A 25373-nucleotide genomic window follows, 5' to 3' on the forward strand; every position below is an offset into this window, starting at 1 on the left:
TGAAGACAATAAACCATGAACACAACTATGTCATAACCAATAGAAGTATGATTTAAAACAAAACAAAATAGAATTGCTTACTAGCATGAGAGAGTGGAAAACTGGAGAAGAATTTATTAATAATAGCTCTGGGATACAGTTGAAAAGATGATTTTGGTCAATGCAATTTTCTTTCAAGTTTGCCTAAAACCATTGTTATTTTATTCCTTTTAAAAAAAAAAAAAGAAGAAATACAACACGTAATAAACTGGGCAAACACTTACTAACTAGCTGCAGAGAAATTCTGCACGTTTCTGTAACTCCCATGCTCTCTACCAGTGCAAGCAGGGTTATATGTCAGCACTGTTATCGGCGTGTAATCTGCAGCACGACCCACCCATCTCTGCAGGAATAGGAATGCTATCAAGGCCTGACAAGCTTTTGAAAAGCTGCCAGCCTGCAGGAGCTGTCAATGCTGGAAGACACAGCCACATGTGGGCCAAATAGATAAACATGTCAGTTTTTTTTCATCTGCCCCAGTGTGTATTGGTCACAAATTGTCGCTTGGAGCATCCTCGGTTTGTGTTTGTTGTTGGTTTTTTGTTTGTTGGTTTTTTTTCTTTTGTTATTGCCAGGTGCAGCTGTCTTGAGTCTTGTACTTTAATCTCCTTTTGTATTGATTTCATCTGTGTGCAGTTTGCAGTAAAGAATGCATATGCATATATGTATATACATATCAGATGGCTAAACACTTATGAAATATTTGCAAAACATTTCTTTGCGTTTCTAGAACTCTGGTGCTTATTAACTGCATAAATGAGACTGTATGTCAGCACTATTATCACTGTGTGATATCTGCAGTGTGACCCACCCATCTCTGCAATAGGGTGGTTATATATGGAAAAGCATATGCATGCATGTATGAAACAACATCCTCAAGATACAGGAGCCCAATTTTACCTTCATTGTTCTGGGAAACCTCCTGTCAGTCTACAGAAGTGTCTAAGTTAGGAATGAAATCAGTGGGAATTTAGCCAGCTTTGAAAGGAGACTTGGTTGTGCCATCATACAGGAGCCTTGGGAGCTCATACACAGTCTGAGGGTACTTGTCGTAGCCTTGAAAAACAGTAATGATGAGACTAGTACTTCGTAACCCATTGTCTGCTGCCTCCTTTGTCTCTGAGAATTTCAGCTTTCTGCCTGTTAGCAAAAGCTGTAGTCTGTCTGAGGGTGATGCCTTCTTTACCTGCCAGGGGAAAAAGGATTTCATGTGACATCAGTAGAGACCAAAGCATCCTGTGGAAGCCATGGGAGACTTCTAAAATTCTGAAGGTGGGAAAGTTAAAATAAGCCCAGTGGCAGGGGAGGATGATGGCCATGAGTCTGTTTGGGAGTATGCTGTTATTTGTTCCTAGAAAAGAATCAGGGTGATGCTGAAATCTGACAGGGGCATGATTTTACCTTCTACACATAAGAAACTAGTTCCCAGGACTTAAGGGCATAATTATTGACTTACTTTTGTTTTCTTGGTGTTGCAGTTCGTAAAGTACTCATTTCCACTTGTTAATTTCCCACCCTTTTGAAATTCAGGAAGATTTTTTTCTATCACTTACAGTAAAACAGGACTGTTTCTACTGGATATATGTGTAGTTTAGTGTCCTGTCACTGAAAACTGTCAGCAGTGGCTAAGGAAGGAAGCGTGTAGAAGGAGCTATGATAGTGTCTCAGGTTAGGGACATCCAGAGATAGAGGTGATGGCTGTGCTTGCTATCCCCTGGATTGCCCTTGTCATTGATCTATGCGAATGTTGTTCTGAAGCTCCAAAAACCTTTAGAGTCCATAACATTGTTTAACAGACTTAAATTTAGGGACCTGTGTATACAAGGTGGAAGCTTCCATCGAGTGTTTACAGACACAGAACAACAATCTGTGGTCAAGACGTGGAGAAAGGAGTGTGCGATCAGGGGGACAGTGGTCCTGGGTGGAAGAGAGTGTCTCTGTTATTTCCTTTTGCATTGTTGCTGTGAATTATGTTTCCATAAACATCCCCTGTTGTCTGTTACACCTGTATTTTGGTATAAAGAACAGCCAATATCCTGCTCTCTGAAAAACTCATATTGGGCTTTGACTTTTTCAGAGGTAGGATTTACCTTCAGTCTGAAGTGATAAACATGTCAGAAGAAATGCCATTTGCGCTAGAAGTCCTGCTGTATGGCTTCCTTTCAGGAGAAACAGATGGTGGGCTGTGGTTATGCTTTAGAAAATGAAGTGCAGAAACACTGAAGCCTTTCAAGATCTAATCCAGTGTAAATGAAATCAGCTTTTGGTCTCTCTTCTTTATGTTTTCACACCTGCTTAATGTACACCTGAAAATGCACTTTTCAGAAAACCCTTGAGTATTGAAAGCCTTGGCTTCTTCTGCAGTTGTATTTGGAGTAGGCTGGGCTTTAAGAAAACCCCTGTGACAAGTTGAGATCTCTCTTTGTCTCAGACAGACATGATGTAAAGCCTGTTTGGTTCAGATGTTTCTCTTCAACAGCCACTTGCCAAATTTAAGCTACCAAAAGTCTGTGAGTGTGTCATCCAAATATACAACTGTTTCCCTCTGACTTCCAAGGGCATTAAACTCAGCTTGATAAAATAAGGAATAGTATACCTTGACACTTGTGCTTCCTACAGTGCTGTAAATCAGTCTGAATCGATCCTTTATATCCTCTCCTGCCTGTGCCATATCAAATCTTTCAGAGATCTGTTTTTCTCTTACTATAAAACAATCGGAGTTGGAAATTTCAGTCAAATGTCTCCCTGGAGGTATGTCTCATCTGTGGGAATTAGTGTCGGATGTAGGAATACCTGTTGAAAAAAGGAAGGTTTGTGTTAAAGTAACAGATTTAAGAACACTTGCCTGGCTTTTAGGAGTCTCTGAGTAGTCCTGAGAGTTAGCTAACCTTTGATAAAACTGTTAAAAAGAAAGGTGAAAAATTTAGTTCTAGAGACGGTCTGTTTGGATTTCAAATACAGGGAAAAATTCAGATAAGGAACTTAGATATCTGAACTTCCTTTGTTTACATATGACTTGAAAATGTTGAATTCCAGAGTATGGCAAGCACAGTGGGAACCAGTTAACAAGAAGTTCTTAGGGTAACCTTCCTCTTAATAGTTGTATATGGGAACAATCTCTGCAGTTTCCGAAGTTATGGACTTCCCATACCAAATACGTGAATGCAACAGATGTGAGGTATTTAGAGACCAACTGGTACACTTGCATAGTATGCTAAAAACAGCTCATTTTCCCATCAATTAGAACACTCTTTGTTTTCAGCAAAATAATACTAAAAAGGCATGAAATTCTTTCCTGTGTTCCTTGGGAAATTCAATAAATTTCTAGCGGTAATTTTCAGTGATGTGACCTTGAGTCAGTACACAGAAGTGACAAATGTCCTGGTTCCCAGAAAGTGATCTTTGAACACCTACTGTTAAGGTATTTGGCTGTGATATTTATGATATTCTCTTATGAAACACTGTGACAGCCTTTTCATTGAATCATTGTCATATCTGTTCTCAGTGCTCCTTGATCTTACTATTTTTTCATGCTTTCCATTTTTCAGCTATTAATTTCTTAGGGGGTGGAACATAAAGGAGAGAAAGCTACAAGTGCCATTATTCTCATTCTGCTGGTGGGAAAAATGAAATCTGAGTGTTACAAATAGTAGGGCAACAACATAGCTGGGGTTGTACTGTCTCTTGGTTTACTTCAACATGTTTGGATCAGGTTGCCCTCTCTACAGCATCCGCTTTATGATTGCATTAGACTAAGTAAGGAATCCAATCCTGTTGTATTTATTTATTTTTATTATGCAGAGGAGTAGTCTCATGGAGGAAAGTTTCTCAGGGGGAACACATTTCATATGCCAGTGTGACAGTAAGCTTACAGCTCTATCTGGCTTTGTTCTTTGAGTGTTTCATTTGTAACTGTTGTCTGGAGAATACATTAATATTGGTGAATTTAAGCATCTGAATTATGGTTTCCGTGACTCCCAAAGTCTTAGTAAGACATCTGGATGCCAGGGATGCTGTATTTTTATTGCATTCCTTCTTCCCTAAAGCATCAGTACAACAAAAATCTAGTACCTAGAATAAAGCAAGGGAAGGAAGCTGACTTTCTCTGGTTGTATCAAGCAGCTGCTTAAAATCAGTGCATTTTCCTCTAAATGTTTCCTCCCACCTCTTAGTCCTTCAAAACAGGGAGGAAGTAATGGCATTCTTCACAGGGGTCAAATTCAGTGAGTGAGTGTTACAAGACACACCAGTCAGCTGATGTGCTTCACTCTTGATAGGGATGCATCCTGCTGTTGCTACCTGTACCACTTACAAAACACTTCGGGGTTTCTCTTACCAGAGACTGTGCTGATAGGGAAGTGCTGATGCACGTGTGTGATGTCAAGCACACGAGAGGCTCCAGTGAAACCTCCAGGGCTGCTGAAAGCCATCGACCTCAATGAGACACTCAAGTGCTCACTGCTGGCACAAGTGTGATTATCATGGGGACATGGGAATGGGAGGAATCATGTTGGTAAATTGGTCTCACTTCCTGCTATCACAAGCAAATACCTCATGCTGCAGGTATTCTTTTAATAACCCCATCCAATTCTGCCATTAGGGGTGTTATGGGATGCTTCATGCAGCTTCTGTAGAAAGGTCTTTAATCTCACAATCTCATTACTCTGGTCTTACAGATTTTTTTTTTTTAATCTATGATCTATTTTTATTTATGACCAGTTTATACTAATTTCCTCTTACTGTTAATAATTCTTGTCATCAAAGCCCTTTTATTCCTCCTGTGGATTGTTACTGGTCTTCGTTTGTCTTAGTGATGCTTCCCAGCTTTGTGTCATCTCCATGTTTTGTTGCAAAGCAGTGTTGGGTTTTTTTTTTTTTTTGTGTTTTCTTTTGCCAAGACTACTGAAAAGTATATGAAAGAAGATGAACTCTGCCAGTATTTCTTGAAGAACTCCATGAGTAGTTTCCTGCCGCAGGTTCCATACCTTTCAGATCATTTTTTTATTACAAGAAATTATAAATTTTCCCCAGCTGAACTAATCAATTTCCATGGTGCACCTTACAAAATACTTTACTGGAGCTCTGATGAAGAGGAGTTCTTCTGCAGTAATGTGTAGTTCAGCTGTCTTTTTAAATTTAATTGGTCTGTAATTTGCTTAGATATGTTTCATTTCTCTTGTGGTTTTGGTTGGGTTTTTGTGTGTGTGTGTGTGTTTGTGTATGTGCATTGATGATATGTGGTATTTTCCACTATTTTGGAAAAGCCCTGCATCATGCTAGATTTAGTAGCTTCATTAGAAATGATTCTTGGAAAACCTCCAATCTAATACAACAGTTTCCTTGGAATCAGAATTCAGTGTTCTGTCTTTGAGCCATCACTTCACCAAAGAGTTCATAGTCTTTTTTAGCCTAGAAACAAAAGTGGATTGAGAAGGAGAGATAAAGAAAGACAAGGGAAATATTAGCTCTTAACCAGTATTGTTGATTTGTGACAGAGGGCAGCTGAAATGAAACCCATAGAACTGCATCTGGGTAATATTTGTAGATACGTATAATGGTATATATAGCATCTACCTATCAATTTATGTACATAAATCATTTATATTTTTAAAAAATCTTTTTTTTCTCTTTATTCTTGCAGTAAAAATGCATGTTTAGAGGAAGGAAAAATGTTGCTTACTTTTAGAACTTACTACACCTCTGATCTGAAAAAGAATTTTGTCGTTTCTGATGTTTTGTTTTAATCAGAAATCAATTTCCAGCTACCCTTTAATGTGATACCTTATCTGTTCTACCCTTCTGCATTACTTAATTTTGTACTCCTGGGAGGATTTCTTTCACTCTGCCAACAGAGAACAGTTAGCTTGCACTTATTAGGAGATTTTAATTTCTTCTCTGTTGCTAAATTTAAGAAAATATTTGTACAATTATTTAGAAGTAATGTTAAGGTTTATTTTTTTTAATTGGTCCATAAAAGATACAATTGGGAAACCATGACGGTAGCCCTAACCTTTGGAATTTTGATCTGGATATTTTGCAAGGATAATAAACTGAAGCTTAAGAGAAGAAAATAATCCTGCTTAAGTATGTTGTTGATGAATTTCAACTAGTTACATTCTTCTCTTAAATTGAGTAATTACACATAGCTATTCTAAGATTTCTCCAAACATTTCAAATATATATATATATATAATTTGTGATGTTTTAAACATGAAGTTATGCAGTGTCTTGATATGCACTTATTGTATTATGCTCTTTTCTTGATCTGTTACAGTTCAGAAGTAACTATTTCTGGGAACTCCTCGTTTCTTACATGAAAAGCAAATAAATATCACTTCAATTCCCCCTTGTAGTATGGCAAGTTGATTTTAAAGCTAGTTGGATCGCTTAGCTATGCTTTCCACTGACTGTTGTGACTTTGTATAATGCTAAACATTGTGTCTGTTGAGAAGCCAGAATGTGGATCAAATGACTTTTCTGTCATAATTGACTCTGGTCTTCAGTCACAAAAGTAGGTTGTGTATATCTCATCCTGAATTGTACAACGTGTATGACAAACACAATGACTGATGAAGGAATCACAGCAAGAGTTGAAGGTGGTGGCCGTTAATATATGTTAATATATGCCTTCAGGTAGACGTTTTCCAATATAACTAGGCTTCCCAAAGCAGGCATCCAGTACTGCTGTGTAGTTGGCAGGTAGAGGCAGGCATTTTCAAAAAGCTACTGAGGGAGATCTTGCCTATGTAACCAGACAACTAAACACTGGCAAAACCAAACCAAAACATCTTCAAGAATTCTCAAAGACCTGTAAAAACCTTTTCTATTGTGGATAGGAGTTCCTTGAGCAGAATCTGGTATGCAGTTTCTATGAATAGAACTGAACATCAGATCTCAGTTTAAGCCTACCTAGACATTTGGACATCCATGATCTTATATTCCTCTCTCTGTTCCTTTTCATCCTTTTTTCTTCAGCAGTACCTCTTAAGTATCAAGCTTTCCTTCTACTTAACACTGTGACACTTGTGCCAGACCAGTGCTGCAAGGTAAAGCTGTACCACTCTGCCCAGACTCAGACCAGCTGAGTTCACTGGCACTAGCTTCAGCTCTTCCCAATGGATTTGCCAAGCTGCCAATACTTCCTACGCTGCTTTCTGGAACTGTATACTGTGTAATCCGAAGACACCACTGCAACTGATTTCCAGTTGTGTTTTCGTACCTGGGTTCTATAATGACATCATTCTGAAAAAATGCTCTGGGAAAATAAAGTTGTGCTCCAGTGCTGAGATGTTGTTGTACTGCCTTATCTTTGACTTTAACCCTTTGCAGCAATATTTACTTAAGCTTTATACAACTTAAAATACATTATCTTTACTATTAGCTTCTAATCAGAAAGGCATCTGTAAATTCACTAGACAGGGAACTAATTTCCTAGCAGAAAGCCACCACATCCATTTTCACATTCCATTTGAAAAGAGAAGAGAAAGAAATGAAATAAAAAGACTGCTCCAATATGGAGAAGAACACTGTATATTTGGGGCTGTGAAAACACCGTTGGACTCAGGGCACTCTTCAGCATTCCATCCCAGGGTGTGAACCTGTGTAGAGGGCAAGGCACATCTTAAAAGGTGCCAACAGCTGGGTGAATCAAAGGGAATGTTATAGATACTAATTCCTCTTGCATGTTTTTGAGTCACACATCTTTACTGAAAGATAATTTTTAATGCCTTTTATATTTAATCTTTAATCTTTATCTTTAATCTCTAATCTTTATTCCTATATAAGGCACTATTTAGAATTTTACTAAGTATTTGTAGGCTTAAGGGTAAAAAGGTATCTGACTACTGTTAATCTGCATGTTGGTTCCTGGGACTTGAGAAAATTTCCTAACCAATACTTGATCAAAAAAAAATAGTGTGATTTGTTGTTAATCACAAGAAATGGCTGTAGCTTTCTTTTGTCAAAATAAGAAAGGAAAAAAAGATCCATGCTCGGCATGATGCTTCTGGAAGAATTTATATTTAATTTCTCTTTTGAATTTAATAGAATCTGAAAAATACTCAATAATAATGAATTTTGACTGCTTAATTGAAATCGCTGAACCAGAACCTGAGCGGTTGTTCTTTGACATTTCTTCACTAATATCATTGAGGTTACAGTAACAGACAGTGATTTGTCGTCTGGCTCCATCTACGCTAAAAACTAATTTACAGAATTGTACAGATGAAAGAAGAAAGAAAATTAGTAATATGTTATGCTGAAAATTATGTAAGATATACAATACTTTTCTAAGCTAATATGCCATTTTCAAAATCTATATGTTTTACTGTTAAACTTGGTTATTGTTGAAGAGTAATATTTTTAAACTGTGTGCTATTAATTTCTGTCATGCACTTCTTGTTCTGAGATTTTCCCTTCAGCTACCTTTAGTTTTTCGAACAAAAGTTCTTTTATTTCGAACATTGGCAGTAACAGCTAACTATTTTTCCAAAACTGCTTTGCCATCCTCCCTGGACCAAATTCATTACAAAGTAAACTGCCTGGTTCTGCAGTCAGTTCAATTTCTAGATAATTTGGCTCATCTTATCTTTGAGAAAAGTGTGTTATTCATAATACTTACAAGGTGTGTTAGCTGGATTAACTGAGTACTTTTAAAAAATCGGTATGCACAATGAAGGAATGAACAAAGAACAGGGATTTTGCTTTAAAGCCTTGATACTTGTGATACTTTAAAGCCTATTTTCAAAGCCACTTTCACTTCTACTCATATGTAAATTCCTTCAACATGTATAAGTATGTTGTAATTGCTCATTCAAGGAGGTAGTTAAACTATAAGTAGTCACAGGACTATTTATGTTATTCATACTCTTTGTCTTTTTTCAACTATCTTCCAGATTTACTGGCCTGCAGCAAAAGAAAAGTTGGAATTATGCAAATTAGCTGGGAAAGATGCCCATGTAAGTATAGTCTTGATATTTTTGTTATTGCTGGTAATATTGTACATTTGTGTATTTGTCTCTAAATGCACAAAATAGGTTAGCAAGTTGTTCTTTCAGCTTTTTTTTTCTGAACTAATTGGAAAAAAAAAGAGGGGAGAGTCAATTAAAAACCATTGAACTTCTTTAAATGTTCATTCTTCAAGAAAAATACTCACTGTTATAAACAGCAAACATCTTTAGCCATCCTTGTATGTAATGAATGCAATTGAGAGATGAATGGACTTTCTTCTGACATTTACTGTGGGAAATATTTTTCTGAAATCTTTTCTTTCTGATTGAACTGCTCTTCTCTTGGAAATATCCTGAACGTAACTCCATTATAATTCATTAATGAAACAGAGTAGCAACGAACATTACAAATTAACTTAATTTGCAGACAACTGAGGTTAAGGTTAAAATAAAATCTCAGACCTAATAGCTTTCCTATGAAACCACAAATCTTAAAGAAATCTCTGTGTACATAAGGTACATGCATATATACAATAAAACTTTCCTATCTCCTTTGCATAGCGCAGATTACATCGTGTCTAGAGTCCACCATAAATGTAAACGTTTCCTGGCTGTATAATAAAATTTCTTCCTTTTCTCTCCACAAATCTTGTGTTCTCTATCCAGCTGTCTGTTACCAAGGTGGAGTCCAGCTCAAAACACTCTCTCTCCTCTTGCCTGAGGAATTTCGACTTTTTATCCTAACTTATTGCCACCATTATCTTTACAGCAGACAAGGGCTAAACAACACCTCCGCTGAGCACTGGGAAAGTTCTGATACTGGTCTCTGTGGAGGATTTGTGCTGATCTATTTCTACACTTAAACAAAAGGAAAGAGACCAGAGAAGGAAATATTTTTTTTGGCATACATCATAACTCTCTCCTTTTTGTTTCCCTCGCTGTCTCTGCAACTTGCCTCTCACTTAGGTGCAGGATGGTTGCTTGGACCTATGCATAGCTCGTGTATTTCCTCCTAAATACCTTGTCATGTCTGCTTATATTTCTTTAATTTTGAGGAAGGCTACAACATGCCTTCATAATCAATCCATGCAACACCCTTACAGCATGTGGCAGCCATTTGGACTGCTTACTAGCCGTGACTAGTTAAGGCCAGGACTGGGCTGAGCTTCCCAAAGGATCCAAATAAAAGTGACCAGCAGGATGTGGTTGATGCAGAGAGGTCACTCACACAAAACATCCCGCTGGAAGCATGCTGAAGCCCTTCAGATTGCCACAGTGCTTTCTATCATGTAATCTTTGGTGTTAAAGCTTGTACAGAACCCTTAATCAGGAGCAAAGGCAGGAGGATTTGTAGGCAGACAAATTCGGTGGCTATCTGACCTCGCTTGACTGGGGATGTGTCTACAGCATGAGCTGAGCAGATGTTCTCCAATCTGCACTGTTACCACATAGCTTCTGGTGGCTGTAAGCATTACAAAAGAAGAGCTTGCAAGTCTGATTGATGAGCTGCCTGGTACACAGCCACTGCAAAATTTTAACCATCACAACTTTGAACTGTTTAGTAAACAATCACTACTACAGTAGTTTCAAGTTTAAATACAAGGATCCTGTGGCTAAAACCTACTGCAAGAATGTGAAAGAGAAAAATAAACATGAAAATTAACGTGTCTCTCTTTTCTCTTTGCAACAGACAGAATGTGCCAATTTTATCAGGGTCCTTCAGCCCTATAACCGTACCCATGTTTATGTCTGTGGCACAGGAGCATTTCACCCTCTCTGTGGATACATTGAACTTGGCACTCACAAAGAGGTAATTTAATTTTCTCACTACTCTGATACGTCATGGGGTAACCTTTGTCTTGTTTAGCATTCATTATAGATTGGAAAATACTATGCGAGTGTATAAAAAATGAACTGACAGCAGCTTGCGTAAATAACAGAGTAAATGGTGGATTTTGTGGGTCAGACAGGAACTCGTGTTCTCACATTTGATATGTGCATATCGCTTTTGAACAAAGCACTTTCCTTGGTGAGGCTTAATACACAAAGTTCTTCAGAATGACACTTCCACATGATTAACTAAGTGAGGAGCACATTTAACCCAGATGTCCTTCTTCCTTGTAAGTCATTTCCGCGCACACATTCTGCTTACATACACTCACACAAGCGGAGTTCAAGATGACATTTCGTTGTTCTATCTTCTAATGTACACATATCTCCCAGTCCTCAGGGATGGCTTCCTATTCCTTGCACACAAGAGTAATTCAGAGTTTGTAAATGGTCTGTAAGTCCAAGTTGAAGGGTGGCATCTCAGGCCTTTGCAGACAGTTTGCAGCCCTGTTGCTAAGTGTTGGGTATCCTTGGTCACTAGTAGTGAATTCCTGCACTAAGATTAGCAGCTGATTGGTCTTCATTTGCTGGTGACAAAGAAATCTCCATCCTAAGTGGTAAATGTTTGAGACCTAACCCCCACAACAGAAGCATTTTGGTGTTGTGTCAAGCAGCCACTTAGTAGACAAGTCTCTTTTTAACTCCTGTATGTATAACACTTTGGTTATATTTATAACATTGGCTCTGCTCTTAGACAGTGTCTGGATGTGACCTGTCTGGTTGTTTGCCTGCAGTGCAGGCTTCCTGTGCTCCTGCAGAAATAGCTTTCCCTTTTCCTTGGGTCTAAGTGAAATTGTAGAATATAAAAAGTGAGTTTTAACGATGTGTTATTAAATGCAGTAACCTCAAATGTGTATGTATTGGGTTTACCCTGATGTCCTAAATCAAGGGCAAATTCTAACAGAAAGGAAAAAAAAAAAGGGGGGAGGGGGGAGGGAAGGGATTATTAACTCTTGGGACCCATGCAATCTATGGGTTGGTTGACCAGGAGCTGCTGAAATTACAGAGCTGCCTGAAATCTGCATGATGGTACTCTTTCCCTAATAAGCTATTAATACTCCTGGTACTGTTTGGAACAGTAATTGGGCTTGCAAAGAAACAATTTAGTCTTTGCTTCATTTCTTTGAATATTCCAGTTGAAACAACTGAAGCTTTACATCTCTTGTATCATGCTGATTCCTTAGCCTGAATGATTAAGTCCACAGCTGAACTGAACAGAACAACTCTCAGCAAGAGTGTAAGGTTCTGGTTTACCTCTGGGTCATTAGTGAGCTGTCTTACTCACTCTACCATTGTAACTTCATTTGTGAAAGTTGTTTTCATCAGACCTTATAAAATTATGGATTTGGCCTGATTGTTCAGTCTGGCGGTCAGTCTAGACAAGGGGGTCTGTCTCAATTAGATGTGACCAATTACCTTATGAGAGGAAATGAGAGAAGAATCCCCATATTGTATTTCCTGATCCTCTCACTGTCTCTCAGTTCTGCCTGTCCTGCACTCACTGGTTGCTTAGCTGCAGCAGCGAGCTGTTCAGTGTTCATCACTATTCACACCTCTTCTGTTGGTGCATCTCTTCTGTAACCTCCTACTGAAATACCGACTCTGAATGGCATGAGACATGTTTTCCCTTTCCTCCTGGGATCCCAAACACCATATAGCCACCGCCTGTCCAGATAAATGTGACATAGCAGGAGAGTGCTCGGTCCTCTCCCATTGCTAATCCATTGACTTGAATTTGACAGGCAGCTGAAAAAGTCTTCCAGTTGTAGGAACTGAAGCCAGAAGTCCTGTGCGGAAATTCCAAGCTCTCCTGTTGCAGATCTGTTCTTTCAGGTTTTTTTTTAATCTCTGATTTGTAAGAATGGATAATGGTTGTTTGGTAATTAGCAACCTCTCCAGGAAGCTGTGGGATGCTTGGGGGAGCCAGGGCCTGAGATAGTCTCATGCGGCTTTGAAAACAGGCAGCACCCTGCTGACCTCTGGAAGCTGCTGGAGGATCTGCCCAGTGCTCTGCTGGTTGCTGCCAGTGCTGCAAAAGCAGACAGGAAAGGAGTGTGGATCAGGTGACTCAAAACCACAGCACACACTGCTTTTGAACCCATACAAATCCCCTACAGGATCACACAATTAAAGAGGATTAAAGTCCTAGCCTTGCTAGTGCTGAAGTCACTGCCAAAACTTCTCTTGGCTGGTGAAGAAGAGGCTTGGCCCAGTCAGTGCTCTTAGCCACAGGTCTCCAAGGGATGCTCTTTTCTTTGAAAACTTTGTCCAAAGTGAATGCAGGAGGTTTACTCTGTGTGAGTGCGTGGTCGTGTCCATTAGTTTGTCTGAGTGAAGTCTGGAGTTTTTGATGGTGATCTATAGAGCCCTTGGTCTCTTGAGTATTCCTGGATGTAGGAACAGCTTTTTGGCGTATGATACACCACAAAGGTTCTCTGAGCAGATTAGGGCTCCATTTCTTAGAATAAATGAGAATGGAACAACAACATTCTATTGTCAGCAAAACAATGCTCAGTTTTTAATTTAGTGCTGTCCTTGCTGAGCCCAGCTCAGTAGCCTGAGAGTTTGGATTCCCTGATATCTCACAAGTTTGGGAGGATAACAGTGGTTCTTGTTTGATGATTAAATTCTGCTTTACAGCAGCCAGAATTGCTGCAGGAAATTGAATTTATCTCTACTGATTGGAATTGATTTTTTTTCCCTCTTAAGCAAGGATCTTAATTATTCAGTATCCTGGCCTCTTGTCTTCTGAGCCTAGAAGGTTTAGGAGACATCTCAATGAAACAGCAATGTTTGGATATTTATAATCTGATGTATGCTTAGGATGAATTCAATAAATGTGTTGTGAAGTCTAATTCTATGTGACTGTTCTGGGGTATAGTTGGTTATCATCTGCACTCTTCATTTCTCTTGCAAGGCAAAGTTATATAAACAATTAAGTCTTTTCACCCTCTTTTACGTAATGCTTTAAATCATAGATGTTTCTTTTTAACTAACTTCAAAAGCTATGCCCCTGCATAAACATTAAACCCATAACGATTTGATTCCTGAACACTAGTGGGATTCTGAATGTCTCTTTGCATGGGAGAGTACTTTAACACCTCTATAGGCAATCTCCCTTCTCTAACAGCATCATTCTTAAAATAATCTCTCTGTACCTGCTAGGACTTCACTCATCTGAATAACCAGTTTGCCTTCAGAAGGATACACTATGGGTTTCAGTTACATGTGCTTTTAGAAAACTAATGACAGGAATATGTGAAAATGCCCACTTGGGCTGTTCAAAACTAATAAAACTTCAAATTAATGCTTACAAAAATAGAATCAAAAATACAAAATTGTCCCCTGAAATCATAAGGAATTACTTTTAAATAATTTATTTCCTTTATCTCCCTTTGTGCCCTTGTTCTGTGACCCAAACGCTGGGTCACTGTATTTGGGAACTACAAGGAGGGATTTATTCTAATATCTCTTGTATCGTTAGCCTTGTTAAAAATAACAAGAGAGAGCATATGCTGCTCCTATTTAAAGGGGCTGAACTGTGTCTGCCATGAACATTATTCAGCAGTCCCTGGAGAAATTTAGGAGTCAGCCAGAATCCCTTCTGGGTCTCCTGTTGCAGCACAGTCTATCAGCACTTTCCCAAATAGACGCCAGTGCCTTTTAAGTACAATCCAGCCTTTACTTTGAACAGAAATGAACAATGCATCTTATTTTTTTTTTTTCTGAAAATCATTGTATTTTTTCAAGATTTATTTTTCACTACAGAGTGAGCAAGATGTATTGAAATGATGAATGAAAAAAATCCAGATGTAAAATGAGCATGGACTGTAAACATCAATGCCCAGATGACAGCTACGTGATCTAACGCACCTTCACTTCATCTGTTAGTAAAGCAGTTTGTCTGAGTGGGTTTTTCTCTGCAGCCACACCAGGATAACAAATATGTGTTTATTCTCAGGAAACAATATTCAGGCTGGATACTCAGAACTTGGAGTCGGGCAGGTTGAAATGCCCTTTCGATCCTCAGCAGCCGTTTGCATCAGTGATGGCAGGTAAGAAACCATCAGAGCAGTCACTGGGGCCAGAGGCTCAGCAGATGTCACCAGCAGAGCTGCTCTGGCACTGCTTATGCTTCTGATGCTGGTTTGTGCTCTGGGACCTGGGGGAACCCTTCAGTCTGCTGACACCAAAAGTTGGAAACGCATCAACACAAGCAGAGAAACCTGAGTGGCTGTGAAGTCTCTGCCAGCTGAGCAGGGTTTCATCCTCACCCAGTCATTTCTCCTTTAGCAATACAACAAAAAAAGACAAACCAACACATGGACAGACAAAGTTTCAAGTGCTTCTAGGGCTCTTTCTGCAATTATCAATATGTTCTGCCCTTTGAAGTCTGCTGACATCTGCTATTTCCATAAATACATTTTTGAAGCTTCTATTTACTCGAGTAGCCACTTCTGAAGCTGGAAGCCTAGGAACAAGATAGCGCAATCTGCCTGCTGCGTGCATCGCAGCGCTGTGTGGTCTGACATTTGGTGCCGAGGAATGTCAGCTTGACCTCCGGATTTCAAACCACTATAAGAGCCACTTTTGTCATGGTTTGGTTCATAGCTTTGGACAATTTTCATTTAACTTGTCCATCAAGCCTATGAATACAAGATAAGAGTGAAGCACCATGACGTTTTCATTTACAGCCAAAGAGCGGTGGTGACAATGCTTTGAAGTATTGGTCACTGTGTTATAAAAAGAATATGACTAATGTTCAGTCTTTCTTCTCTGATAATAAGACAGATGATTTGTGATTCTGACCCAGCGGATGGGGCAGGACTTCCTTTATTAAAAACAATAGATTAAAGTCAGTGCTTATTCTTTTCAGGGACCCCTAGTACTGTTTAATGACTGTGAAGTCTATTTTTAAAATGGAATTCTAGAAACTTTAACTACTCTTTTTTGTCTCAGTGCAATATAGCTCTGTGATTTATTACAGCGTTGGCTAATTCCGGTAGCACACTAGTACATCGACTTCCCTATTAAATCTCGTAAAATGAAGAAGCTGATGTCCTTTGCTAACTAAAACATAATCTTCAGTACGTAAGAATTTTCAGGCTAGATAAAATTGGTGATTGGGTTGTTCCAGCATCCCTTCCTGTGCTATGCCTGGTGTCAAGTGTTTCACTATACTGTACAAGGAGCATTGTAAAGAGTTACAGGCCTGACCAGAGAATGTGTTCTTGACCTATCTTTGGATGATTGCTTTATTTCCTAAAGTGCTAGGAGAGCAGTGTAACTCATGGATAAGATACTGCACGGGGACTCAGGGGAGCTCAGTTCCCGGCTCTGCTACTGGCAAGAGGAATAGCCTTCATCATGTTTCTCTCTGCCTGGTTTTATTTATCTGCAAAATAGCAGTGAAGATTGCTTTCATCCTTCAGAAAGCATTAGTAATCAGGTATAAATATGAGCTTAATATTGCGCTATATTTCCATTCTTGTAAGTAGGTTAATGCAAATGTTTTCATTCTTTGTAGAGATATCTAATCTGTCTTTGAATTCTACACAGCATTTTACCCCAAGTAAAATCCACAGCAAAATTATATGCTATTGGAAAAGCCAGGCTTTCCAACTGAAAAATCACCTGCTTGTCATCCATCTTCTGTTACAAATTACCGCTCAACAAAACCGTTCTGGAAATAACTGGAACTTGGACTGAGAGATACCAAAAGCCACGAGAAGTGCTGAAAGCGCCTTGTCAGCAGAGCCTGGGCAAGGATGGGCATTTTCTGTTAGTCCTTCAGATTTATCGATCACTGAGTGCCTGTCAGTTAGCACACACTGATTACCCTGCCCATTCTTCATTATGACAAATACTGTTCTGAACTCACTATTGTTCCTTTACAAAGGCGACATACTGTCTGAAAGATGTGCTTTCCAATACTGTCATGGAAATAATACATAAGTAACAGTAATAATGAAGCAGAAAGAATGCTGACGGATCTCTTTTTGTGGGTCAGTGGTTGTGGTTTTTTGCTTAGTTTTGTTTTCTTTTTGTCTTATTTTTTAAGCATGTTTACATCTTTTGCAAATGAAACCACTCAATATTTATGATTTATATGGAATAGTATTTATTCGGAGTTCACTCTCAACAAAAGGCTTCCCACTAAAATATCTTTGTGAATGGTTTCCACTCAGAACATCAGAAAACCTGGAAAAGTTTTTTTTTATGTATCATGCAGCATTTTATATGATTATTATTTATGAATATGAACCTTTTTTATTTTTTCAGACTGCAGAAATTTCTTGTTGCAAGCCATTAAACAAAACCAAAACTCCCCTACCTGATAAAGCTATCTTGTTACAGAAGAAGAAAAAAAGAGAACTGTTGAAAAATGCACAATACAGTTAAAAATTTCATAGCAATACCATTTCTTTGCTTCTTTTTAGAAAAATACTGAGATTTGGAGGAAAGCAGAAAATACTGAGCAATTCTTACATTTATGGAGTCTTACAATTCCTAAAAAGCCATCAGAAAAATAAATAGTAACTGCAGTTGTAGCAAACACGCTGTATGGTATTATAAATACAGTTTCTCTGTGAGACAATTTCTGGCTGCCTTATTCAAGCAAGATGTCTCATTTATTTTAATGGAACAACTCACTGTGTTAAAATGATCACAATTTGGGTCTCTAGCCATATTCCTACCATTAACATGCTACATAGTTGAGAAGAATTCCCCTAGTGCATAAATTCCTCTTTGTGAATGAAGTGTTGGGCAGAGATCCCTGCTCCAGGAAAGGGCCAAGCCATGAAGTTCCTGCAGTGGAGCATCCATCAAATTCCCAGCTCAAGCCCAGGAGCAGCAGAACCACGTGTGGTGGGACAAGGCTGGGACAAAAGCTATCTTGAATCAGTAGACGGTTGTGTCTGCATTACAGCCCGTGGGCTCATGGTCAGTGCCAATGAGGCAGGATGCTCATTTCGGGTACGCCTTTATGCCATTAGTTCTGTCCTCATTAAGGCCTGGAGGAGTTTACTTTTTTGGTTGCCTAAAAGATCTGGAAGTCAGACATGGACTTCTTCATTTCTCAGGAATACAATTACAAATACAACGTCCATTCAAATGTAAGTAACTTCATAAAACCACAAATCCCAATAAAATAGAAGACAAAAACTCCTTAAAGTATTAAATTAGTTCATAGGCAAATTAGACACAGGTGTTGTTCACCCAACAAAATATGAAGTTTTAATTTGTTTACTTCATGTATGTGGAAACCTCATTGCTTTTTCATTTGCAGATGAGTATCTTTATGCTGGAACAGCTTCTGATTTCCTTGGCAAAGACACCGCTCTAACACGTTCCCTGGGCCCTTCTCACGACCACCATTACATCAGAACTGACATTTCTGAACATTACTGGCTTACTGGTAAGATCCCAAACATATGCTGTTGTCATTTGCATTGTCCCTGCCTCTCTGAAGTTAATAGCCCCTTTCTTAAATAAATATATGTCCAGTAAGTATAAATATAGATATTGTATCATGGTATCTTTGGATTATGTAGGCTCTTTTGGAAAAAGCTCCATGGAACAAAAATGCATTTGAGAAAAGTCAGAGGTGAAAATGCTAATTAAGGAAAGAGGAGGAAAGTAGGACCTAATAGTTCTTTCCGTCTTTGATCTATACATCCGTATATAGTCCTGTAATTGGAATACTATCATGACTAAAATGCTTCTATTTCCAGTCTTGTTGGAATAATTTTTTAAACTTTTTTTCCGATCACTTGTTCAAAACTGTTCCCTACAGCGTGTTGAAATGACAGGCTAAAAGTTCCATGTTTTTAGGTAGGAGGTCTTTTTTTATTCTTTTTTTATTTTTTTTTCCTTTTTGGAAGGGGAAAAATACACTTTGTTGCTGTAAGGATCATTTTAAAACCACTACGGGCACCCTAAAATAGCTTCCCAAGCAAAACACTGCTTTTCCTTGCCCGTTAAAAACATTCTGAGCTAGTAAACCCTCTGAAAAACTGGCCGCATTTACACCCAGCCATTCTCAAACCACACACAGAGTAACATGGAAAACTTCACTCACAGGCTAACCCTGCTCAATTAAAGCATCCCCCTTTTAGCTGTCAACTGTCTTTAAAGATGTGGCAACACTGGCCCTGATTCAGGCTGCCTGTGTAGCTATGGATGCATTGCAAATCCAGGCCTGCTGACCACAGGGTTAAGTTGTCTTCCCAGCAGACAACTTCTGAAAGGCATAATTTTGCCTCTTAACTCTTTGAGACCTCAACAAGAGGAAATGTTCTTATTTTTATTATTATTTCTATACTTCTCTTCCTCCACCAAAGTTCTTGTCCTATATTTCTGTCTAGATGTGGCTCCATAACCACAGGATTTCTCCTGGGGGATGGGGATTAAGGGAAAAGCCACATCGAGTCATTTTACCTGTCCGAATAGATGTAGTCCTGTGGACTGATAAAAGATCTCACGTTTGACTCTGCTAACTTTACCTACTTTCATCTCCTGTGCTCTTCAGGTGTTTGGTTCAACACCTCTCTTGTCCCACCTCTCCTCTCTCCTCCCTCTCATTACTGTGTGTCCCATAGACCAGAACTGATGTGTGTGCAGTATGGACCAGCATGGATCCATCCAGGAGGCAGTTCTCCCTAACAATAATATCTAACATCTGATTTTATCACTGGCTGCTTGCTGATGCTTAGTATGGAAAGGCAGTTGGAGTAGCTGCTTTCCTGAGGGATGTTATGATATCCCAGAAAGAAGGATTTATTGGGAAGTGCTCATAAGGAGCATCTGGTGTTATCGTTAGTACAGATCCACCTCAATGAGCATTACAGCAGAATGAAAGAGGGCTCAGTTCCTGGCCCAAAAGAACTTAGAGTTTAAATATCCAGTTCCAAGCATTTCTTCATGCTATTAATGTTTCTTCATGAGCAGTTTGAGACCAGGGAACAGTACAAGAACATGGGATAAACGAAAGGACTGAGAACTGTTTGTGTTTTAATTTGGAGGCTGGGGTGAAGGTATGCCTTTCTGATAGATTGATTTTTCATTTCACATCAACCAGAAGAGGAAAATCCAAGAGGGTGTACTCCACTAGTGAGCAATTAAGGCAGGCTAGTAACAGCAGGCAAGGAGAAGGCTGAGGTATTCAACAGCTTCTTTGCCTCAGTCTTCACTAGTGTCTGCTCTACACACAGCCCTTGAGAAGGTGGGATCTGGGGGAGTGATGCCTTTCCTGTTGTAAGTGAAGATCAGGCTCATGACCTCCTGAGGAACCTGAACATCCATGAGGGAATTGGCTGATGTAGTGGCCAAGCTACACTTCGTGATATTTGAAAAGTCATGGCAGTCAGGTGAGGCCTCTGGTGACTCGATAAACAGTAGTATAGAACCCATTTTTGAGAAGGGTAGAAAGGATGACCCAGGGAACTACCAACCTGTCATTCTCACCTCTGTGCCAGGGAAGATCATAGAGCAGATTCTCCTGGAAGCTATACTGAGGCATGTGGAAGAGAGAGAGAGGTAATGTGGGATAACCAGTGTGGCTTCACCAAGGGACCTGGGTCCTGCCTGATCAACCTTTTTGCTTTTTATGATGGAGTAACTGCGTCAGTGGACAAGGAAAGAGCCACTGATGTCATCTGTCTGGATTTCAGTAAGGCCTTTGACATGGTTCTCCATAACATCCTTCTCTCCAAACTGAAAATATGTGAATCTGATGTGTGGACTGTTTGATGGAAGATGAACTGGTTGCAAGATCCTAGTCAGAGAGTGATGGTCAATGGCTCTATGTTCAGATGGAGATCTGTGACGAGTGCTGTCCCTCAGGGGTCAGTTCTGGGACCAGTGCTCCTTAACATCTTCATCAGTGACATTGACAGTGGAATCGAGTGTGCCCTCAGCAAGTTTGTGGATGGCATTGAGCTGTGGGGTGTGGTCAGCGTGCCTGAGGGACAAGGTGCCATTCAGAGAGACCTAGACAGGCTTGAGCAGTGGGCCCAGGTAAACCTCACGAGGTTCAAGAAATCCAAGTGCAAGGTCTTGCCCCCTACTATCAGTACAAGCTGGGGGATGTAAAGATGGAGTACAGCCCTGCTGGAAAGGACTTGGAGGTACTGGTGGATGGCAAGCTGTACACAAGCCAGCAGGTTGCTCTCACAGCCCAGAAAGCCAACCGTATCCTGGGCTGCATCAAAAGAAGTGTGGTCAGCAGGGTGAGGGAGGTGATCCTGCCCCTCTGCTCTGCGCTGTTGAGATCTCACCTGGAGTACTGTGTCCAGATATGGAGTCCTCAGTACAGGAGGGACACGGACCTGTTGGAGTGCATCCAGAGGAGGGCCACAAAAATGATCCAAAAGATGGAACACCTCTCCTGTGAGAACAGGCTGAAAGAGCTGGAGCTGTTCAGCCTGGAGAGGAGAAAACTCCAGGGAGGCCTGAGAGTTTTTTTCAATGTCTAGAAGGGGGGTATATCTTTTAGATCTAAAAGGACAGACTCATTAGCAGGATCTGTTGTGATAGGACAAGGGGAAAATGTTTCCAAATAAAAGAAGAGAGAGAGATTGACGTAAGGAAGAAATTTTATACAGTAATGGTGGTGAGGCACTGGAACAGGTTGCCCAGAGATGTGGTGGATCCTGTGTTCTTGGAGACATTCAAGGTCAGGCTGGACCAGGCTATGAGCAACCTGATCTAGCTGTGGATGTCCCTGTTCATTGAAGGGGAGTTTGACTCTATGACTTTTAAAGGTCCTTTCAACTGAAAAGATTCTATGATTCATTGTTTTCACTTTAAGTGGTTTTATCTGTGACAGTTTATTAAGGAGTGTAATATATTTATATGTCAGGGCTGGAAAAACAGCTCCAGTGTATTAGATTGCAATGTCAAAATTATCCCGTGCTGAAGACCCTATATATTCTTCAGGTGTACTCTGTTTCCAGCCATATAAAATCTACAACCACCCTCTGTCTAAGACTTACTATGCACAATCCATGGAATGTTGTACTACAAGGCACAGATATAAATTAGGTGCTTTTAATATTTTGAAGTGGTCTTATTTGGAGAAAATGTTGAGTGAAATTCTAAATGATGGGATTAGTTCTACAGTAAGCTTCAGGCAGCCAATGCATTGCTAGTTTATTGTGCAGTATTACCAATTTCATATATTTTTTGCTTTCAGCTGGTATTGATGTAAAGAAAATATTTACTTGATTTCAGTTTTAAAACCTCCACCTCATCTAAATCCCTTTTTCCCTAACAATACCACCCATTGACCAAGCATGTGTTAGACCTCCAGGAAAACTTGTACATACTTGAGTAATTTTACAATTATAAATAAATTATTTCTACGCATGACTCATGTTTTACTTAGGATAAGGATAAATTGTGTAAGGTTTTTTTTTTTCCAGTGGGCTGCAGAAGTTTTGCTACAATACACCTTAATATTTTAAAAGTTTTGTCTTTATTCCATTTCTGGAAACAAGATTATTCTTTTCTGGGAGAAAGGAGGAAAAGACAAAGCACAAGGGAAAAATGTGTAGGATACCTCCCAGTTCCTTACGGGGCATCTCTATCTTAACTAATTAAGACATGTCTTAATCTCAATGACTGAATAGCCTCTCTACAAAGGAGAAAGGGAGGAAGGCAGCTAATCTTTCCCATGACTCATGCTCACCCAGCTCATACTCCTGCTCATGGTGGCCCTGAAGGATGCTGCCTCTGCTCAGATCTCATCATGCAGGGCTGGAGAATCTGCTGGCTGGAGCAGCCTGTCCCAGATCCGGGGCACTGGATGAGATGTGTGGGGCTGGGATCCTGCTCTGGAAGGCAAAGCCACCCACTGGCACTGCATGCCTGCCTCCAGCCGGGGCAGCAGGGTACCGGACATAAAGACATCCAGCTGCGCATTCCTCCCTCCTTGATAGGAAGCTAAAGTCATAGTTAGGATGCGTGTTTCTCTGCATGCATTAATCTTTTTTGAGGGTTTTTTTTTTTTGGGGGGGGGGAGGGGATTTGTTTGATTTTTTTTTTCTTTTCATTTCATCTTTGCCAATTTGTCCTTATGTCCTGAGTGCTTTGGATGGGATTCAGCTCACTGAGCTTTTCAAAGGCAAAAGTTAGCATCCCATCTGAACTCAGCCATTTCAGTTCTCCACCTGCAATTTACAGACAGAGGTTACACTTCCACAGTTACTCACTCCACCTGTTGTAGGAATCTGTCCTAAAATAAGATTGTTTATTACCACTTTCCTCCTTTTCCCTTTCTGTCCTTCCCTGAGAGAGGACCTGGATGAGTGTAAGTTAGAAGCTTGGCTTCTTCAGGGTTAAAGGAAAATGAGGTGCTCACTGTCCTTTGTGTCTTATGCCCTGTACTTCTGGCAGCCCAGCTGCAAAGAGCTGCTGCAGAAAGTCTCCAACTGTTCTGAGTATCTTTTCCCATTCTTTATGTTCTGGGATTTGCTGTCTTTTCTTCCCAGACCTAATGAATCTTCTCTGGAGGTACTATTAAAGCACTGTTTATTGCTAACGTTAGAAAGGTGAAATAGCAGGCAGATAACTCAAAGCAAATGGAACCGTCCCTGGGGAACCAGCAGTGAATGACCAGGTGTAGCAGCTATTCCCCTAGGCCACAGGAGCATGTTTAAAGGGCATGAGCAACACCTGAATTTATGGTAGCATCTTTCTCAGAGCTCCTGATGCCTTTAGTTCCCTCATTGGTTACATACTGTCTAGCCATGAAATTAATATGCAGGAAAACTGTCTATTGAAGTAATTAAAGAGGGACAGTGGTGTATACAGGAAAACAAATACTGGTTTAAAATGATCATCATATAATTTGTTTCCCATGCAAAGAATCCAAAAACCTAATTCACAATTGATTTAAACTTGCTTGGCTATGTTATGTGGACAGATTACAAGAGATGAGACAAAGATGTCAATTGCAGAACGTAATGTGCTTTTCAGTTCATGATCTCTTTTATTAAATTGTTTTCAATCTCTTCATATCTTTTACGGTATATTTTTGTTTGGATTTTACTTTCAACATCAGTGTTCTCCATTGTGATTTAAAATCATTAAATATTTGTGTTCCTTTAATTTGTTAGAGATTCTTCTAAATCTGTTCCAGGAATTGGTATTGAGACATTTGTTTTTGCATTTGGCGTGCCAAGTAAAGCGGTGAACTTTTTTTTTTCCTTCTTAAAAAACATATATACAGGGTTTTGTTCCATGAATGCAGATTAAAAAAATAACAACAACAAAAACTATGTGAAATTTAATGAATACTATAGAAGTATTTCACAGGTTTTTATATTAAATGGTTATTTAAACTAACTGCATACTTTAGAAACCTTATTGGAAGTGTACTTACGTATTTTTTCATGCTTAGAGATCTAATCTTCAAAGTAGCTGTAAAGACCCCGAGGAGTAATTGAATATTTGCTTTAGGCTCATTTTGAAATCCTCACTTAAATTTATAGGGCCTGATGCCTGCATCATTTCATTTTCTGCTGGCGCCATTCTATATTGTCAGAATGGCTTAAAATGGAAGCTGCACTGTGGCTGTTCTGACACATAAATTTACTCTTCTGTCATGAAGGTGCATATTCAGCACTTGAACACATCATATTTTGTCACAAATCTTAGCAGACTTTTGAGTGAATGACCCTATTTTTGTTCTGTATGTACCATAGTGTATATTGTGTAAACTCCTTGAAGCTAGTATGAAGTCATAATAATTGGAAAAAGAGTAAAAGCACAAAGATACAATAAAAGCTGATAATGGTACTCCCCACAAATCACTAATGTGTTCTGTTTGCTCTACCATCTTACGCCATCCTCTTTACTGCTTTCTACTGCAGCCTTCCCACTTACAAGGGATTTTATGTTATTGACAAAAGAATGTATTTTGGAGTCAAGGGTCTTTTTGTACTGTATTTGCATAACCACTTCTATTTAAAGAAAAACATCATTGATCCAAGGGCCCTCAAAAGAGCTCATCTATTGTAGCACACTAGGGAGTGTCTTAAAAATCATTTCCCCAACTATTGGCTTGACTTGAGCCAGACAGCACAGTTGCCTGCTCTGGTGTAGTCTGTGGTGCCTATGGAATCTGTTTAATTTCTGATTTTAGTGCAGAATATGAAAAAAAAAGGTAGTGAACAAGGACTGGAGATCACAAACAAGAACTGAGTATGGTACTTAAGAATATGGGTGAAATTCTAGGCCCAATAAGCAAACCTATGAGATGCAGGCAGAAATAGCCAGGCTCGCTTTGGAGGAGACTAGAAGTAATCTAAGTGCCATACCACTCCTTGCAAAAAGTGGATTTAAATGGCTCAAACAGAATTATCACAGAATCACAGGATGACTGATGTTGGCAGGGACCTCTGGGTCCATGTGGTCCAATCCCTACTCAGGCAAGGACACACAGATCAGGGTGTCCAGATCTGCATCCAGGCAGCTTTTGGAGATCTTCAA

At 39.5% G+C, this 25373-nt stretch overlaps 1 protein-coding gene across 5 annotated transcripts in view; it reads left to right on the forward strand.

Moving 5' to 3' along the window:
* SEMA3D (semaphorin 3D) overlaps positions 1-25373 on the forward strand; it is a 142596-nt gene that overhangs the window by 64462 nt on the left and 52761 nt on the right. For all 5 annotated transcript variants that reach the window (XM_021384443.1, XM_021384441.1, XM_021384440.1 and 2 more), the window contains 4 exons: positions 8934-8996; positions 10678-10797; positions 14839-14932; positions 18169-18297. In XM_021384443.1, coding sequence (XP_021240118.1) covers positions 8934-8996; positions 10678-10797; positions 14839-14932; positions 18169-18297 — 406 coding nt within the window. The remainder of the gene's footprint in view (positions 1-8933; positions 8997-10677; positions 10798-14838; positions 14933-18168; positions 18298-25373) is intronic.

Source organism: Numida meleagris, chromosome 1 (assembly GCF_002078875.1).
Source record: "Numida meleagris isolate 19003 breed g44 Domestic line chromosome 1, NumMel1.0, whole genome shotgun sequence".
Classification (NCBI taxonomy): Eukaryota; Metazoa; Chordata; class Aves; order Galliformes; family Numididae; genus Numida; species Numida meleagris.